General features: G+C 36.3%; 1 protein-coding gene across 1 annotated transcript in view; it reads right to left on the bottom strand.

The window, feature by feature from the left end:
• Positions 1 to 20,561, bottom strand: part of WDPCP (WD repeat containing planar cell polarity effector) — a 346,888-nt gene that overhangs the window by 178,676 nt on the left and 147,651 nt on the right. Inside the window, exon 13 of the mRNA XM_055329451.1 lies at positions 11,643 to 11,706. Within this exon, the coding sequence (XP_055185426.1) occupies positions 11,643 to 11,706 (64 nt within the window). The remainder of the gene's footprint in view (positions 1 to 11,642; positions 11,707 to 20,561) is intronic.

Consider the following 20,561-nt stretch of genomic DNA (forward strand, 5'->3'; position numbering starts at 1 on the left):
AAACTACCCAATAGTGTCATGCCAAGGGAAGGCACAGATGGCTGGAGAGCAGCAGCTATAGGTCTTTTTATAGCATTATCAAACGGCACACACTTGACATTCCAACTGGTCCTGTGCCAATGGCCAAGGTAATTAGGGATGCCAACATGAGAATGTTCAGAAGGCATACTCATCTTCATGCTATCCAACATGGGGCCAGAGAAACAAACTTGGGTGGCAAATGAGTGGTTTTATGCCACAGTAATAATTAGGTTGGAGATGTTACCTGAATTTTCAAAAGCGGAGTAAGATCCCAAAGACAAAAAATTAAAAGCAGCATTTCTGTGACCAACAGAAACAGACCCCCAAACCACACTGCTTCTACCTAGAAAAACATGGACAATAAAGAGTCCAGAGCTGTGACGAGACTCTTTCTTTCTTTAAAAAAAAAAAAAAAATCTTAAGCAATCTCTGAGTTATAGAGAAGTGTGAGATACAGGACGAGGATTTCTCTTTCTGAATTGTTTGAGAGGAAGTTGCCAACACACTTTTGAATACTTTAGTGCCTATTTCCTACTAATTAGGATATTCTCCTATATAACCACAATCAAGTCATCAAAATCGTAAGGTTAGCACTGATAACATTCTAGCTTAAATGACTGAAATTGGACCAATTGTTCCAGTAATGTTCTTCATATCACAAAGATCAATTTCTTGATGGATTTAGTTGTGATCTCTTTAGACTCCTTGACTATACATAATTCTGTAGTCTTTCTTTCATTTACATGAATTTGGCATTTTTTTGAATAGTATAGGTTAGTTTTATAATGTCCCTCAATTTGGGTTCAACTGTCATTTCCTCAGGATTAGGTGCCAGTTATGCCCTTTTTGGCAGGAATACCACAGAAGGGCTGTTGTGTTCTTACTGTAGTATATAAGATAGCAAATTAGTTTGATTTGTTCTATTATTAATGATGGTATTTTAATCACTTAATTAACATGATGTCTACCAGCTTTCTCCACTGTAAAGTTACTCTTTTTTCCTTTTGTAAATAACACATACTTCGTGAGGAAATATTTTGAACAATGTAAATACCTTGTATTTCAGGAAACTTTCAGTTATAGCATCCATTAATTATTCTTGCCCTACTCCATTATTTCTATGATGTCTGCCAAATTGTGATTTTGTCATTCTATCATTCCTTTTACATTTATTAGTTGAGTTTATTTATTTATGTACTTACTTGTACCATTATGGACTCATAAGAAACTTATACAACTGATTATAATCATCCCACATATTTTGATAAAATTCAATTCAAAATACTTCTTAAATTCTCTTGATTTCTTCTTTGACCTATGAGACTTTTAGAGAAATACTGTTTAATATGTAAATATATGGGGACTTTGTTGATAATTTGAATGTCATTGCATTGTAATTTAACCCCTTTGTTGTCATAGTTCAGTTTTCTAAAGTGTACTGTGCTTTATTTTATGGACCAGCACATAATCTATGTTTAGTGAATATTCCACGTGCATTTGAAAAGAATGCACATTCTCAAGTTGTTGAATATAGGTTTAAAAAAATGTCAGGTCAAATTGGTGGATAGGTTCATCTATTCTATATCCTTATGGATTTTTTTGTACTACTTATTCTGTGAATTACTACATTGTCTATTTTTCCTCTCTCTCTTTATATCTTGTATTAATTCCTTTGTTCTGAAATCTACTTTGGTACCTATGCTTTGCATGTTATATCCTTTTACAATTGTGTCATAATAGCTATAATGTTTCTCTTACAGACAGAATATAAGTAAGTCTTGCTTTTTATCCAGTTTGACAAACTCAAACTTAAAAACAAATCCAATCTATATTTTAATGGGAGTGCCCAGTTAATTTGAATTTAATATAATTATAAATGTTTAGATTTAAGTATACCATCTTGCTATTTGTTTTCTACCTTCCTTCTTGTCTTACTCTCTTTTGGGTTGAGTATTTTATACGTTTTTTTTTTTTTAATTTCCTCTATTGACTTTTTTAAGCTGCATATCCATATAAATTTTTGAGACAATCCTCTAGGCACTATAATACAGTGTTAATTTATCACAGTCTACTTAGAATTAATATTGTGCCACTTTTCACAAGTGTCTTAATTTCACCATTTTAAGGTAATTTTCACTGGATATAAAATTTTGTATTGTGAGTTATTTTTCAGTACATTAAAGATGTGATATTATCTTTTGGCATCATTTTTCTATTGAGAGGTCAGCCATAATTCATATTAGTTGGTCCTTCTACGTCCTTTTTTGTTTGTTTATTTTCTGGGTATTTTTAAGATTTTTCACTTCATCATTGTTTGTCAATAGTATGGATAAGCTGTGCCAATATGTGGTATGCATGAGTGTTGCTTTGTCTATTTGGAGTTCACTGAACTTCTTGGAACTATAGACTGTTTTCCACCAATGATATGTATTTTAGGCCACTTAATTTTGGTTTCATGAGTTATTTAGCCTTTACTAATTTTTTAAAGATTTATTTATCCATGAGAGACACAGAGAAAGAGGCAGAGACACAAGAGGCTCCCCACAGGGAGCCCGATGCGGGACTTGATCCCAGGACCTGGGATCATGTCCTGAGCTGAAGGCAGACGCTCAACTGCTAAGCCATCCAGGCGTCCCTTACTCTTTATTAAATTTTATAATATTTTCCCTTCCTTTTATTAAGAATGGATGATTTCAACTGATCTGTCTTGATTTCTTTCCATTGACCCTTTATTACAATCTTTTGCTAAACCTATCCAGGGAATTTTTCATTTCAGATTTTACATTTTTCAGTTCTAGAATTTCTTTTGCCCCCTTAAAAACAGTTTTCTTATCTCTGCTGAGAATCTCTATATATTCAAGCATTTATGTTCATCTTTTCCTTTCTTGACCTTAACACTTGCTCAAAAAAATTTTTCCCTTATTTTTCAATATCTGGGTCCTCTCAGGATCTGTTACCTTTAGCTTCTTTTCCTCTTCATTATACATCACATTTTCCTGGTTCTTTTCCTGGTTCATTACTAGACATTTGAAATGTCTAGTAATGTGTTATTGTGTGCTATGCATAGGGGACATCATATTATAAGGAGTTTGGGTAATACTGTCTTTCTTTAAAGGATGTTGATTTTTGTACTAGAAGGGCATTAAATTAGTGGTGGATTCTTCTGATCCTGTCAAGTTAGTTTTGTGATTTTTAATTTTTTTTAATTTTTATTTATTTATGATAGCCACACACACAGAGAGAGAGAGGCAGAGACATGGGCAGAGGGAGAAGCAGGCTCCGTGCACCGGGAGCCCAACGTGGGATTCGATCCCGGGTCTCCAGGATCGCGCCCTGGGCCAAAGGCAGGCGCTAAACCGCTGCGCCACCCAGGGATCCCAGTTTTGTGATTTTTAAAGGCAGATCTCTTTCAGTTTTGTACATAGTTCTGGGATATGACCTTTATCATCAAACACGGCATGTCTGGGGTTTCATACAAATGCCCAATGAGGTTGCTTCACTTTGACTGATCCAGAATTCCAGTGTCTCTCAGAATAATGAAGCCTCTCCATTTAGTTCTCAGTTTCACAGTAGTGACTCTTTGGTAGGCGTTGTGTTCTTGAGGCTTAGCTTTCCATTGACGATCAGAGGAACCACCTTGTAGACTTCTGAGTCTCTATTCTTCGCAGAGATTTTCCGATTCTGGTATCCTGCCCAACAAATTCTAGATCACTCATCATCTCTGAATTCTAAACTCTTAACTCTGGCTCTCCAGTTGAGAGACATCACTGGTCTCTGCTCTCAGAATTACAGAGAAAGACTTCTGTGTATTCCCCATTTTTTAAGAAGCAAAGTCTTGCAGGGCTTACTGTCCAATGTCTAAATAGAGTTGTCATATTTTACTCACTTTTATAGTAGTTTAGAGTGGGCAGGCAAGTCTGAAAACCAATTTGTCCATTAGCTGGAAGTGGAAAATCCTTTTCTCTTACCAGTAATATTTTAAAGGAGTTGAGCAAATATTGATTATATAACTATTCCTTTTTGCTTGAGTTTTGGTAGGAAATGAACCATAGGGATCAATGAGAAGGTAATTTTTTTTTTGAAGGACAGGAAATTGGGGACACACTTTAAAGAGTGTCATACCGGGGATCCCTGGGTGGCGCAGTGGTTTGGCGCCTGCCTTTGGCCCAGGGCGCGATCCTGGAGACCCGGGATCGAGTCCCACATTGTGCTCCCGGTGCATGGAGCCTGCTTCTCCCTCTGCCTGTGTCTCTGCCTCTCTCTCTCTCTCTCTCTGTGACTATCATAAATAAATAAAAATTAAAAAAAAAAAAAGAGTGTCATACCTATCAGTTCATATGTACTTTAAGGAAAAACTCTTCTTTGTATCTCCCAAGATGCAGATGGGTTCTCCAAGAGCAGACTTACAGTCTGGTAGATTGATCAATATCACGTTTGGCATATACCACACCTGTCTTTAAGAAAACTATCACTAAACATATGAAAGTATTCTTCCTGGAGCCAAGAATGAAAAATAGGGAAATGGGAAATTGGTGTTATTTTTCTGTGGTCCTTTCTATATTCACTGTACACTTCCTATTATTACAGATAAAGATTAATTCATCTTAATCTGGATGAATAATATTCTAAATAAAACTAGGGTTCTGTAAATCAAGCTAGATCTGATGTCATTCTGCAATAAACATTCTTACTGATAACTTTTGAATTCTGGTAAAGAATAAAAAGAAAAGAATAGTTTTTTGAATTTAGTTATGGGGAGTCATCAAGTCATAAATCACTGAGCTTTGAAAAAACTTCCAAATTTTTAGTTTATATTCGTAGTTTGGTATAAATAGAAATAGTGTGAACTTTAGAGTCAAACACACCTGAATTTGACTCACAATTCTAAGTTTTCCTTATAAACAGTTTTATCAACTATAAGGTAGGTATAATAATTCTATTGGTTAGGATTATTATGAAAATTAAATAAGGTAATTTATAAAATATATATGTTATATTGACATAATATACCATCATATAAGGCATTATCTGGTATAATGATCAAGAAAAGCTAATTGCTTTAATTTTGTGAGATGTAATGATTTTGTTGCTGATAATCATAAAGCACTTGGCACACCTTCAAGAAAGACAGACTATAAATTTAAGCAAGCATAAACACAAGTATCTTCTGCTATTATCAGAAGGAAAGATCTGCATTATTAACCTTATAAGATTAATACAATTTTTCATCAAGAAGGGCTGAGAATTTTTTTTTTACTTTTTTGAAAATAAGTTAAAATTCTAAAAATTTAGGTTTTTGTGTTTGGTTTTCTTTTTTTAGTGTTTTTACTATAATTAAACAATAAATCCTCATATATATCTTATAAAATTCCATTTGCTCCATTTTGGGTATAAAACAGATGTCATGCTTTAAAGTAGAATTTGTGAGATGTAAGGCTCTTAGTGATCAATAGTTCAAACCTAATAGCACACTGCAGGGGGTTATCCAGAATTGGAAAGCAGCTAGTGCCAATTTTTAACACTTCACTCACCTCCCAAAAATATTCCGCAGAATTTCTGATTCCAGTAATCCAGATAAGGATATATCAAACCAGTACTCTTGCTGAGAGCACTAGAACAGCTGGATAAAATAATTTTTAAAATTCTGTTTGAAGACACTGGAGAAGTACCAAGACAGCAAGTATTTGAAGGACCAAGATTCTAGACAGAAGTAAAGCCCAAAGAGGTAAGACTGATATTTGGTGCTGCTTTTGCTTTTCAAAGCATTTGCCAATATGTAATTGGCGGCCAAGGGGGTGAGAAACTTAACAGAAAGTAGTGTTTAGGGCAGCCCAGGTGGCTCAGCAGTTTAGCACCGCCTTCAGCCCAGGGCGTGATCCTGGAGACCCTGGATCGAGTCCCACGTCAGGCCCCCTGCATGAAGCCTGCTTCTCCCCCTGCCTGTGTCTCTGCCTATTTCTCTCTCTCTGATCTCTCATAAAGTAAATAAATAAAATCTTGAAAGAAAGAAAGAAAGAAAGAAATAAAGAGAGAGAGAGAGAGAGAAGAAAGAAAGAAAGAAAGAAAGAAAGAAAGAAGAAAGAAAGAAAGAAAGAAAGAAAGAAAAGAAAAGAAAAGAAAGAAAGAAAAGAAAAGAAAAGAAAAGAAAGAAAAGAAAAGAAGTGTTTAAGAAGTTGAGAAACTGCCACAGAGCTTTAGGTAAGAGTCAATGGACTAAGGCTACCAAGTTATACGCCAGGGTCTGCTGAACAAGCAGGGCTTCCAACTAGACTCCTGAGGGGCTACATTCTTGAAGTAAGTATAAAGTAGAAATAAGCCAGCTCTTAGACTGAAACTCATCTTCAAATAAACTCAATCCCAGAATGGATTAAGGTATCATTTAACCCCTACCCTAATGACCTGCCAGAAGCAAAAGTAAAAACATCATACATAGCCTCAAATTATCACATTTTTAAAATGCTATGTCCAACTTTCAATTAAAAAAAAGAACAAAGACATAAGACCAAATGACCTCAAAACAAGAACAGAAAGATCCACCAAAAGCACAGTAGTCAAGAGAAAAAATTAGAGGAAAAATGTAATTAATAAGCTAATACAAGGGAAAAATGGAATAACATAGTTAACATAAAAAAGAGCAAGGGTAGTTAGATAAAAGAATAGAATAGAATAGAATATAGAATAGGTGGGAAAATAGAAAAGAAAGAGAGTTGATTTATATAGAACACTGCATTCAACAGTGAACTGTAGACTGCACATTCTCTTCAATGTACATGGAAATCATGCAGCCCAGGTAGCTCAGCAGTTTAGTGCCACCTTCAGCCCAGAACGTGATCCCAGAGGTCCAGGATTGAGTTCCACATCTGGCTCCCTGCATGGAGCCTGCTTCTCCCTCTGCCTGTGTCTCTCTCTGTGTCTTTCATGATTAAATAAATAACAATCTTTAAAAAAATGTACACGGAAATCTTGCCACTGACCATATAATGAGCCGTAAGGGAATTTCAATAAATTTCAAAGGGTTGATATAATACAGAACAGGTTAAGGTGTGTGTGTGTGTGTGTGTGTGTGTGTGTGTGTTTCCCTAGAAAATGTTGTTTGAAATTAGGAAATAAACTTTTAAGAAACCTAAAGCAAAGAAGAATTCCCAACAGAATGTTAGAAATATGTTGAACTGAATGAAAATGAAAAATACATATAAAATTGTCAGAATGCAATCAAAGTCATGCTTAAATGGAAATTATACCCTTGAATGCATACATTAGGAAACAGAAGCTGAAAAATCCATGACTTAAGCATCTATCACAAATTAGCATAAGAACAACACATTTAAACAAACTTGGAAGACTTACACTATTGAATATAAATATTTATAAAGTAAGGCAGTTAAGGACCAAGTGTAGTAGTAGATATACACATTTATATGGGCATTTGATTGGTTTATTTTTATTGAATTACAGTTGACATTCAGTATTACATTATTTGCAGTTGTACAACATAGCAGTTCAACAAATCTATACATTATGCAATGATTACCATGGCAAGTGTAGTTGCCATTTGTCAAATACGTTATTACAATATTATTGACTCTATTCTCTATGTTGTACTTTTCATATTCCTAACTTATGTTTGTAAGGTTGTAGTTCTTAATCCCCTTCATGTACTTTGCCCATCCTCCTACACCCCTCTACTTTGATGACCACCATTTTGTTCTCTTTATTTATGAGCCTATTTGTTTCTTTTTGCTGTCTATTCACTTGTTTTTATTTTTAGCTTCCACATATAAGTGAAATAATATTGTATTTGTCTTTCTCTGTCTGACTTACTTCATTTAGCATAACATCCCCTAGGTCCATCATGTTGTCACAAATGACATGATTTCTTTTTTTATGGCTAATATTCCATTGTGTGTGTGTATAGATAGATAGATAGATAGATAGATAGATAGATAGATAGTACATGTTATTTATCCTTTCATCTATGGATGGATACTTGGGTTGCTTCTGTATCTTAGCTATTGTAAAGAATGCTGCAATACACATAGGGGTGCATATATCTTTTCCAATTAGAGTTTTCATTTTCTTTGGGTAAATATCCAGTAGCAGAATTATTGGATCATATGGTATTTCTTTTTTTTTTTTTTTTAATTTTTTGCTGAATCTCCACAGAGGTAGATTGTAGGGTTAAAAGTTAACATTAAAAATACAAATTCTGCAAAATAAAAAGAATTTTGGGGCACCTGGCTTAGTCAGTACAGCATGCAACTCTTGATCTGGGAAGGGGGTGTGACTTCAAGCCCCATGCTGGGTGTAGAAATTATTTAAAAACGAAACCTTAAAATTTTTTTCAAGACCTTGAGGCAGTAAGATTTTTAAAGTGGCACAAAGAGCACTAACAAGCCCCTGGCAACTACCATTTTATTCTATATTTCTATGAAATTGGGTCTTATTTATTAAGATTCCATATAGAACTGATGCCATACAGTATTTGTCTTTCTCTATCTGGCTTATTTTCCTTAGTGTAATGCCCTCCAGGTACATCAATGATATAGCAAATGCCAAGATTCCCTTCATCTGTCAATGGACACTTAGGTTGTTTCCACATCTTAGCTATTGTGAATAATGCTGCAGTAGACATGGATAGATACTTCTTCAAATACTGATTTGTTTCCTCTGGATCTTTACCCATAAGTGGGATTGCTGGGTCATGTAGTAGTTTTGTTTTGTTTTGTTTTGTTTTGTTTTTGAGGAACCTCCATATTGTTTTCCATAGTGGCTGTACCAATTTACACTCCAACAGTGAACAAGGGTTTCCTTTACTCCACATCATTGTCAACCTTTGTAATCTCTTTTTTGATAAAAGGCATCTTAACAGGTATGAGGTGTTATCAAATTGCGGTTTTGGTTTGAACCTCCCAGATGAATAGTGATGTTGAGTACCTTCTCATGTACTTGTTGGATGTTCTCTTTGGAAAAATGTATTTTCAGATCCTTTGTTTATTTTTCAATTGAATTATTTGGTTTGTTGTTGTTGTTGTTATTGAGTTGTATTAGTTCCTCCTATATTTGGATATTAACCCCTTATCAAATACATGATTTTCAAATATTTTCTCCCCTTCATAGATTGCCATTTCATTATTTTGACTATTTCCTTTGCTATGCAGAAGCTTTTTAGTTTAATGTAGTTCCACTTATTTTCTTTTTCTTTCTTTTTCTTTTTTTTAGGTAGACTCCATGCCCAATGTGAGCCTTGAACCCACAACCATGAGATCAAGACCTGAGCCAAGATTAAGAATAAGATACTCAACTGACTGAGCCACCCAGGCGCCCCTAGTCCCACTTGTATTTTAGTTTTTGTGGCCTATGCTTTTGTCTTATCCTCACCCTCCACCTCACCCCACCTCACCCCCCAAATTGCCAAGACTAATGTCAAGAAGCTTATTCTTGATGTTTTCTTCTAGGAGTTTTATGTTTTCAGGTCTTATATTTAAGTCTTGAATTAATTTTTAGTTAGTTTTTGTGAGGGGTGTAAGGTCCAGGTTCATTCTTTTGCATGTGGACATCCAATTTTCCCACCACTACTTATTGAAAAGACTATCCTCTCCCCATTGTGTGTTCTTGGTTGAAGACTAGTTGACTCTATACGCATGGGTTCAGTTCTGGACCCTTTATTCTATCCATTGATCTGCATGCCTGTTTTTATCACAGTACCAACCATAAAATGGAGTACAATGTAAATGTTAAAGAAATGATATAGATTTATGTTTACTGATATGGAAAACTGTGTTATATTGTTGAATTTAAAACCTCAAGTTAAAAACAAAAAGCATATATTCACATAGAAAGGTATTTTAAAGGATGTTCATTTCGTGGGAAAAATTAGAGAGGGTGACAAAATATGAGAGACGCCTAACTCTGGGAAACGAACAAGGAGTAGCAGAAGGGGAGGCAGGCAGGGGGATGGTGTGACTGGGTGATGGGCACTGAGGGGGGCACTTGATGGGATGAGCACTGGGTGTTATACTATATGTTGGCAAATCGAACTTTAATAAAATTAAAAAAAGGATGTTCATTTCTAGACTGGAAGAATTTAAGTGGCTTTTACTTTTGTTCTCTATATTTTATGGTATTGTTTACTTTCTATTATAGTATTATTTATCTTACAATAAAAATATTTTATTTTCATCTAAGGTATTGCTGAACTGTATTGATTTTGCTTACAAAATGTCCTGTCCTTTACATTTGTATAATTCAGGCTCTGTTTCAGCTCTTCATTATTTCTTACATGGTCATGTAATAATAATAATAATAATAATAATAATAATAATAATAGTTTTTTTTCTGTCTTAGCAGTAGTGACACATGGTATCTGTATACTACTTACCAGTTTATGAAGTCTTTCAGTACATTATCCCCACTAAAACCCCAAAACGTTACAAGTAAAGAAATATGAAGACAATCTACCTTACTAGAGTGAATTGTGGCAGAGGTGAAAAGGTAGAGATAAAGAGAAAGTCAGTGGGATCAAAAAATCTAAAAAGTATTCTAATTTCTGACACTGTGATCTCAATATGCACAAATATTAGTCAAAGAGTAAAACCATCTCTCTATATATGAATATGCCTGTTCAATTTGACAGACAAAATACAAAATACAGATGATAAATAACAGAAGGTTCATACTTTTGAAGGAATTACAAATATTTTTTTCATGATTACAAAGATTTTTTTCATAATTAATGAAAGCACAATATAATTGAATGATGGAAACTTAGAATTTGAACAACAAACTCATTCCAAAGACAAGTGACCTAAAGCCATAAATCCATTTTAACATCTAAACCATCAAAGCTTAATTTAAACTACAAAAATGTCTTCATTGTGCAGAAGATTCAGGGAAAAGAGACTTCCAGAATTTTGTTTGTTTTCAAGAAATTTGCTTAACTGTTTCTTTGATAACAGTGAAGTTTCTAATGGAGAATATGCTAGGAAACCAGAAAAGGAACATCTGATCTCACTGTGACATTGTGGTAAAAGATCTTATAAGAAACTGATACAGAGCACAAGGATCTGTAAGAAACTGGCCAATTTTACTGTTAGCTAATAAATGGATGACTAAAGTGTATGTGAATTTATAACCCCTTGCATCTGTGAACTGTGGTTAATTAAAAAATATAAGTGAGAACATTCATAATTTGTTACTTCACACTAAAATCTAAGGGACAAACTGAGCACATTCAAAATCTATGGCACATATTTTGCCTTATGTCCTAGCTTCTGTAGCTGTACTTCAGAGAATGGATTAAGAAGACATTAAAGCTTATTAGATAGAAAGGTGTCATCCCCTTATATCAAGGTACATGAAGAAAAAAGTTCAAGAATTATACATTCTTAGAAAACATAAAATATCCTTTGGGCCCTGGCAAGGAAAATGTCAACAAGTCAAAAGAGACTAGATGGCTATTGACCAGTTTCGTGAAGGCAAAGCTGCAAGCCAAGATGGAATAATGCTTTCCCACCATGTGTGTAAGGCACAAATGACACTAATCCTTTTTAATGGTCACAAAAGCTGACAACTTACTCAGCCTTAGAACTGAAGGCACAAAATCATCTTTGGGAATGACTCACCATAAACAGGTCACGAGCACCAATGTCAACAGCTAACAGAAATGCCTTTTCAAATCTCTGGTACCTGAAAGGAAAAAAAGAAATGTTATATGCTAGTTGTGAACAAACCACAAAGGAGAGAGCTGCTTGTTTAATATATTTATGTCTTATTGTTTTTGTTCTTCGTTGGGAAAAATATTTTCAAGCAATAGGGAATTTGCCTGCTGGGATTTTCTGCGTGTGAATGTTAATGCACTTAGAAGGAGCTGAGGCAAAGAGCCTATAGAGGCCTCCAATGCAACTTTCAAGGATAAGCTTAACCCAGAGTAGGTGCTGCTGAATACAGAGAAAGGCTGACCTAGGAAATAGGTCTCTCATAATTTTTAACTTTATCGTGTTTTATAGGAGAAAAGTATGGGGATATGGAGAATATAGCAGGATAAAGTAATTAACAAATCAAAGAATTATACTTTTGTGTTTCTTAGGTAAAAGGTGAGAAGTTGGATGTATTATTACAAAAGTCCTATTTGTGGGTTTTGGAGAAAATACATCCTAGGCTGTTCTAAAATGATGAAATAAATGGTTTCTAAATATTTTAAAGTATTTTCTAAATATGCAAAGTACTACTTTTCTACTCTTTTTTCACAATCATACTCTCTTTACCTGAAGTATAACTTTGATAATTCTTTTTGATGAAAGTTTAATTTTATACTAAGATGAAGCTACAATTTAATTACCTTTACAGAAAGTTTAAGATCTTGAGAGGAAAGCATGTCATGATCATATACTTTTGCATATAGTTTTAGAAAGAAAGGTCTTTTTTTTTAATTTTTTTTTGGTCTGAATGCTGAGATTTACACAGATATAACTGAGTTTTTCTGACTCCAAAAGCAAGCAGTTAAGTTCTTTGTTCTCTATTTTATATTGTGAAATATGATAGTATAAAAATAAAGATTTCAACTAAAACATACCAGAAATGTACATTAGTTATTACTACCAGATTACATAAATTTACTAATAAAATATCTATAATAAAGTCTAAACAAAAAATTAATGACTGTTATCCCCAATCTCCTCCTTTGCCTTCTTACTAACCTCTCCAGTATTTGCCTGAATCCCTTTCAACTAGGGAAGATCAGAAGGCAATTGTGATTATTTTTGTTTCAGGAAGCTTACTGACTCAATATATATTCAGTGGATGTGGAAGAAAAAGGAGAGAGGATTATAGCAAGTTGTATTACTTGTTCATACAGTCATTGCTGTTTAGTATATGATCCCACTACACTGAAACTTTTCTTTTTTTAAAAGATTTTATTTACTTATTCATGAGACACACACACACACACACAGAGAGAGAGAGAGAGAGAGAGAGAGAGGCAGAGACACAGGAAGAGGGAGAAGCAGGCTCCATGCAGGGAGCAGGACGTGGGACTTGATCCCATGTCTCCAGGATCACACCCTCGGCAGCAGGCACTGCACTAAACCACTGCGCCATGGGGGCTCCCCTGAAACTTTTCTGACAACAGTAATCATCCATCTTCTAATGATCAAACAAATGATAAGTTCTCTTGTTTGCCCTTTTGGCCACATGTGACCCTATAAATTTCACCTCCTTGAAACCCTCCCTTTCCTCACATTTGGAGATACCATTCTTTGTTTTCCAATTTCTGGCATTTCATCTTCTTAATCTCCTTTCCTAGTTTGTTTTTCTCTGCCTACTCCTTGAAATTGGTGTTCTATAATACTCTTTTATTTATACTCACTACTCTAGTCTCCCCAGTAACCTTACCCAGTCTCATGGCATTTATAATTATATCAGTGACTCAATAATCTCTAGGATCCCTATCTTTCCTGAGCTTGAAACTCTTGTTTCCAGGGACTTTGAATTTAAAATGTCTAACGTGTTCACTGATACATCAAGTTGGCAATTATATATAGGATAAATTAAAATTGGAGACAGTGAAATTAAGAGGGGCAAGATAGAATGTGTTTTTCTTTCTAGGTGAGAGGCAATGATGGACACTTTGATCAAAAGAAAGAACTGGCATTGGCATCTGGCAGCACGACCAACTAAAAATAGCAGAGGAAGCTCCCAACTAGACTGCCTATAAAACACATGTTAAAGTACACCATAGAAATCTAAAAAAATAAGAAAATCTCTCCAAGGGTCCCAGAGTCTCAATAAAAAAAAAATAACTAACTTAATGAAATCCCTCATTAAAACTAGAGTAAGGGGAGAGAGGCAAGATGAGGAGTCCTTGATTCACCTGGTCCACCAAATGTGCCTAGGTAACGTTCTGAACATTCTGAACACCTATGAATTCAACCTGAGGTGTAAAGAGAACAACTGGAATGCTATAGAGAGAAACATGATCACTTTTGACAAGGTAGGAAGGCAGAGAAGAAAGACAAGGGAGGGGAGCCGAGGAAAGCTGGGGCAGGAAAGCAGTGGAGTGGACAATTGGGACCTTTAGAACTCTGCACCTGAGTATAAACCAGCAAATCTTATATAAAACCCAGCATCGACCACAAAAACAGAAACAAGATGATAGGGGTGGGGGCAGAATGGAAAGGGAGAATAATGGTCTCACAGACTGAACCAACACGGTGTTCCACTTGGTTCTTTGTGTATTTGCTATATTTCTCTGACTGAAAAGTACTCAGTGGGGAAATAGGGCAGAGTTGTAGGAAGGGAAGTGAAGTCTCAATATTTCCAGAGACACAAAAGGAATAAGGGCACCTGGGAGAAAGCTCACTGCAAACCACAGTTGGATGATGGTAAAGGGCTGGAGCAACGCAAACTTCCCAAGACACCTGGGAGAAGCTGGCCGGTTTTGTGGGCCAGCACCTGAGCTCTCTTTACCCTAGAGCCTGGCAATGGACATAGGTGGCTGCCCTCCATTCCCTTTGGGAGAGGCAGACCCCAGGAGCAGGTCCAGTGGAGCTGGGCCCTCCATCAGATGGTGCCCCCTGCAGATGAAGCCTGCAATCCCCATTCCCTCTGGGACAGGCGGAAGCGGAGAGGGCATGGGACAGTGAGAACTCTGCTGCTGCTGGGCACACTTCCATTTGTGCAGATCAGTGCCCGGTGCCTGCCCCCAGGGGCATCTAGGCCAGTGCGCACTGGGAGACTACAGTTTGGTACTCATGGGGAGCTCTTGGCTCTGGGGTTGGAGATCTGGCTGCAGCCACTTTTCTTTTCATCTTTCACCTGGGAGAGGTAGAGCTGCTAGGAAACAAAGGCCTTACAGGGTAAACAGCTCACACTGAGCTGGGCACCAGGCAGGGGGCGGGCATCTTTGCCCAGGAACAGACACCTGAGAAGCAGTGCAGCAGGCCCCTCCCCCAGAAGACCTGCTGGAAGGACAAGGGAAGAGCAAGTTTACTGACCAAGCAGCACTGGAAAGCTTCAGGAATGAGGGAAGGTAGTATATAGAACTCGAAGTCTGTTTCCTTATGATTCACTTATCTTTCAGGTTAAAAATTTCCAATGTTTTTTCTCTTTTCCTGCCTCAACAATATTTTACTAACTCTTCATTTTTAAGCTTTTTCCTTTTATATTTCTACAATTACTTGTCTTAGATATATTCTTCATTTTTGGATTCCTTTCAACATATTCAATTTAATTTTGGTAGATATATGAGTTGTGGGGTTTTGTTTTTCTGTCTAGTTATGTTTTATAATGGTGGAAGTTAGTACCTTCTAACACATGGACCAAAATACACAAAGAACCAAGTGGAACACTGTGTTGGTTCAGTCTGTGAGACTATTATTTTCCCTTTTCATTCCACCCCCACCCCTATCATCTTGTTTCTGTTTTTGTGATCGATGCTGGGTTTCTATATAAGATTTGCTGGTTTATACAAATTTGGAATTTAACATCTTCTAATATACAGAATAAAATGCACCCAGAACCATGAGGATCATGCTCTAGGTCTACTTAGTGAGACTATATTCTGTATCCACCACCATTTCCTCACCACCCCTTTATAATTTTTTAAAATTTTTTTCATCTTGTTTATCACTTTCATGGTCCTTTTGTTTTATTTTGTTATGTTTTTCTTTTTATTTTTCTGGTCTCTGAATTCTTCAGAATTGTCAAAACTGTATTTTACTTAGGTCATGATTGATATTTTTGACTCTCCTCATGCACACAGCCATTCTGCACTGGACAAAATGACTAGAAGGGAGAATTCACCACAAAAGAAAGAACCAGAAGTAATACTCCCTGCTACGGACCTACTAGATGTGGATTTAAACACCATGTCAGAGATACAATTCAGAAATACAATTAATACTGGTGGCTCTGGAAAAAAAGCATAAAGGACTCGAGAGATTCTCTTACTGAAGAACTGAGATCTAATCAGGCCAAAATTAAAAATACTTTAAGAGATGTCATTTAAACTGGATACTCTGTCTGCTAGGGTTAATGAAGTGGGAGAGTGAGTGACATAGAAGACAAATCGATGGAAAGGAAGGAAGAGAGGAAAAAAGAGAAAAAAATTAACACAGGAAGAAAGTAATATTCATCATATTGGGATTCCAAAAGAGGTAGAGAGGACCACAAAGTATATTTGAACAAATCATAGCTGAGAACTTCCCTAATCTGGGGAAGAAACAGGTATTCAGATCCAAGAGATAGAGAGGACCCCCTCCTAAAATCAACAAAAACCAATCAATATACCAACATATAATAGTGAAGTCTGCAAATTTCAAAGGTAAAGAGAAAATTCTAAAGGTATTCTTCTCAAGTGCACATGGAACTTTCTCCAGAATAGACCACAGACTAGGTCATAAATCAGCTCTTAATCGATACTAAAAGAATGGGATTATCCCCTGCATATATTCAGACCACAATGCTTTGAAACTAGAACTCAGTCACAAGAAGAAATTTGGAAGAAACTCAAACACATGAAGGTTAAAGAGCATCCTACTAAAAGAACCAGGAAATTAGAGAAGAATCAAAAAGATTCATGGAAATTAATGAAAATGCAAGTACAACTGTTCAAAATCTGGGATCCCTGGGTGGCGCAGCGGTTTAGTGCCTGCCTTTGGCCCAGGGCGCGATCCTGGAGACCCGGGATCGAGTCCCACGTCGGGCTCTCGGTGCATGGAGCCTGCTTCTCCCTCTGCCTGTGTCTCTGCCTCTCTCTCTCTCTCTCTCTCTCTGTGTGTGTGTGACTGTCATAAATAAATAAAAATTCAAAATAAAAAAAAATAATAAAATAAAAATAAAACAAAATCTTTGGGATACAGCAAAAGCAGTCCCTAAGAGGGAAATATATCACAATACAAGCCTCCCTCACAACACTGGAAAAAACTCAAATACACAAGTTAACCTTGCACCTAAAGGAACTGGATAAAGAACAGCAAATACAACCTAAGCCAAGCAGAAGAAGAGAGTTAATAAAGATTAAAGCAAAACTCAATGAAACAGAGACCAGAAAAACTGTAGAACAGATCAACAAAACCAAGAGCTGGTTCTTTGCAAGAATTAACAAGTAGATAAACCCCTAGCCAGTCTTATTAAAAACAAAAGAGAAGAGACTCAAATTAATAAAATCATGAATGAAAGAGGAGAGATCACAACCAATATCAAGGAAATAAAACGATTTTAAAAATGTATTATAAGCAACTATATGCCAACAAATTAGGCAATCTAGAAGAAATGGAAGCATTTCCGGAAACCCACAAATTACCAAAACTGAAACAAGGAAGAAACAGAAACCTGAACAGGCCAATAACTAGTAAGGGAATTGAAGCAGTCATCAAAAACCCCCCAAGACACAAAAGTCCCGGGCCAGATGGCTTCCCAGAGGAATTTTACCAAACATTTAAAGAAGAAATAATATCTATTCTACTAAAGCTGTTTCAAAGGATAGAAATGGAGCAAATACTTCCAAATTCGTTCTATGAGGCCAGCATCACATTAATTCCAAAACCAGACAAAGACCCCAGCAAAAAGGAGGATTACAGACCAATATCCCTGATAAATATTGATGCAAAAATTCCCCCCATAGGATCCAACAGTATATTAAGAGGATTTTTCACCACAACCAAGTGGGAGTGATCCTGGAATGTAAAGTTGGTTCAACATTCGTAAAACATCAATCCCATTTACAATTGCACCCAAAACCATAAGGTACCTAGGAATAAACCTAACAAAAGAGGTAAAGGATCTATACCCTAAAAACTACAGAACACTTCTGAAAGAAATTCAGGAAGACACAAAGAGATGGAAAAATATTCCATGCTCATGGATTGGAAGAATTAATATTGTGAAAATATCTGTGCTACCCAAGGCAATTTACAGGTTCAATGCAATCCCTATAAAAATCCCATGGACTTTCTTCACAGAGTTGGAACAAATAATCTTAACATCCTTTCTTCATAAAAACCCTCAACAAAGTAGGGATAGAGGGAACATACACTTCAACATCATAAAGGCCATAGAGGAAAGTCCCACAGCGAGTATCATTCTCAAGGAGGTTAAACAGAGAGCTTTTCCCCTATGGTCAGGAACATAATAGGGATATGCATTCTCACCACTGTTGTTCAACATAGTACTAGAAGTCCTAGCCTCAGTGATTGCAGTGACAACAAAAAGAAATAAAAGGCATTCAAATTGGCAAAGAAGTCAAACCCTCCCTCTTCACAGATGACATGATACTGTATATAGAAAACTCAGAAGACTCTATTCCAAGATTGCTAGAACTCATACAGCAATTCAGCAGTGTGGCAGGATACAAAATCCATGCACAGAAATCAGTGGCATTTTTATACATTAACAATGAGACGGAAGAAAGAGAAATTAGGAATCAATCCCATTTACAATTGTAAATTGTAAAAATCATGAGATACCTAGGGATAATCCTAACCAAAGAGGTAAAAGATCCGTCTGAAAACTATATAGGACACTGATGAAAGAATTTGAGGAAGACATAAGGAGATGGAAAAATATTCCATGCTCATGGAATGGAAGAATAAATATTGTGAAAATGTCTATGCTACCCAGGGCAATTTACAAGTACAATGCAAGCTCTATCAAAATACCATGGGCTTTCTTTATAGAGCTGGAACAAATAATCTTAAGATTTGTGTGGAGCCAGAAAAGATCTCAAATAGCCAGAGGAATGTTGAAAAAGAAAAGCAAAGCTGGAGGCATCACAATGCCTGACATCAATCTATATTACAAAGCTGTGATCATCAAGACAGTATGGTACTGACACAAAAACAGACATAGAGATCTATAAAACAAAATAGAGAACCCAGAAATGGACTCTGAACTCTATGGTCAACTCATCTTCAACAAAGCAGGAAAGAATATCCAATGGAAAAAGGACAACCTCTTCAATAAATGGTGTTGGGAAAATCAAATAGTCATAAGCAGAAAAATAAAACTGGACCATTCTCTTACACCACACACAAAGGTAAACTCAAAATGCTTGAAAGATCTAAATGTGAGACAAGAATCCATTAAATACTAGAGGAGAACACAGGCAAAAACATTTTTGAAGTTGGCCACAGTAACTTCTTACTAGACACATCTATGAAGGCAAGGGAAACAAAAGCAAAAATGAATTGTTGGGACTTTATCAAGATAAAAAGCTTCTGCACAGTGAAGGAAACAGTCAACGAAACTAAAAGATAACCTACAGAATGGGAGAAGAGATTTGCAAATGACGTATCAGATAAAGGGCTAGTATCCAAGATCGATAAAGAACTTATCAAAACTCAACACCCAAGAAACAAAAAATCCAGTCATGAAATGGGCAGAAGACATGAACAGACATTTCTCCAGAGATGTACACGACAACAAGCACATGAAAAAATGCTCCGCTTGCCATCAGGGAAATACAAATCAAAACCACAATGAGATACCACCTCATACCAATAAGAATGTCTAAAATTAACAAGACAGGAAACAACGAAGGTTGTAGAGGATGTGGAGAAAGGGCAATCCTCTTACACTGTTGGTGGGAATGCAAGCTAGTACAGGTGGAAAGTTGGAAAACTGTGAAGTTCTTCAAGAAGTTAAAAGTAGAGCTACCCTATAACCCAGCAATTGCACTACTGGGTATTTACCCCAAAGATACAGATGTAGTGAAATGCTGGGACATCTGCACTGCAATGTTCATAGCAACAATGTCCACAACAGCCAAACTGTGTTAGTAGTCACGATGTCCTTCAACAAATGAATGGATAAAGATGTGTGGTCTATATATACAATGGAACATTACTCAGTCATTAGAAAGGACAAATAGCCATCATTTGTTTCCAAGTGGATGGAACTGGAGGGTATTATATTGAGTGAAATAAGTCAATTGAAGAAGGACAATCACCATATTGTTTCACTCATACGAGGAATAAGAAATAGTGAAAGGGACCATAAGGGAAAAGAGAGGAACTGAGTGGGGAAAAATTAGATGGAGACAAACCATAAGAGGCTTCTAACTCTGGGAAACAAAGCATTGTGGAAAGGGAGCTGGATCGAGAGATGGGATAGTTGGGTGACAGCACTGAGGAGGGCACTTGATGGACTGAGCACTGGGTGTTACATTGTATGCTGGCATATTAAATTTAAAATTTTTTAAAAATTTAAAAATGGAAAAAATAATAAAGATCCCTGGACAGAGAGCAAATACTAGGGGGGGCAGGGCCCGGGAGAAGCAAAATTATTCTAAGGGCCATCACATTCAAGAGACCGAGCCTTGAACAAGTCTCAAGGTAAAGGTGCTAAACTGAAGACTTCTGATTAAGCCAGGGGCTAAAATGTTCCCAGGATATAGGGTGCCTAATTTTGGCATAAAGAATTTAAAAAAAATCGCATCTGGATTAAAGCATTTTTTAAAGTAGGCTCTACAACCCCAAAACCTAGAGTCACATGCTCTACCACCTGAGTGAGCCAGGCAGGTGCCCCTGGATTAAAGCATTTTTGAT

This window comes from Nyctereutes procyonoides, unplaced genomic scaffold, assembly GCF_905146905.1.
Source record: "Nyctereutes procyonoides isolate TBG_1078 unplaced genomic scaffold, NYPRO_anot_genome, whole genome shotgun sequence".
Taxonomy (NCBI): Eukaryota; Metazoa; Chordata; class Mammalia; order Carnivora; family Canidae; genus Nyctereutes; species Nyctereutes procyonoides.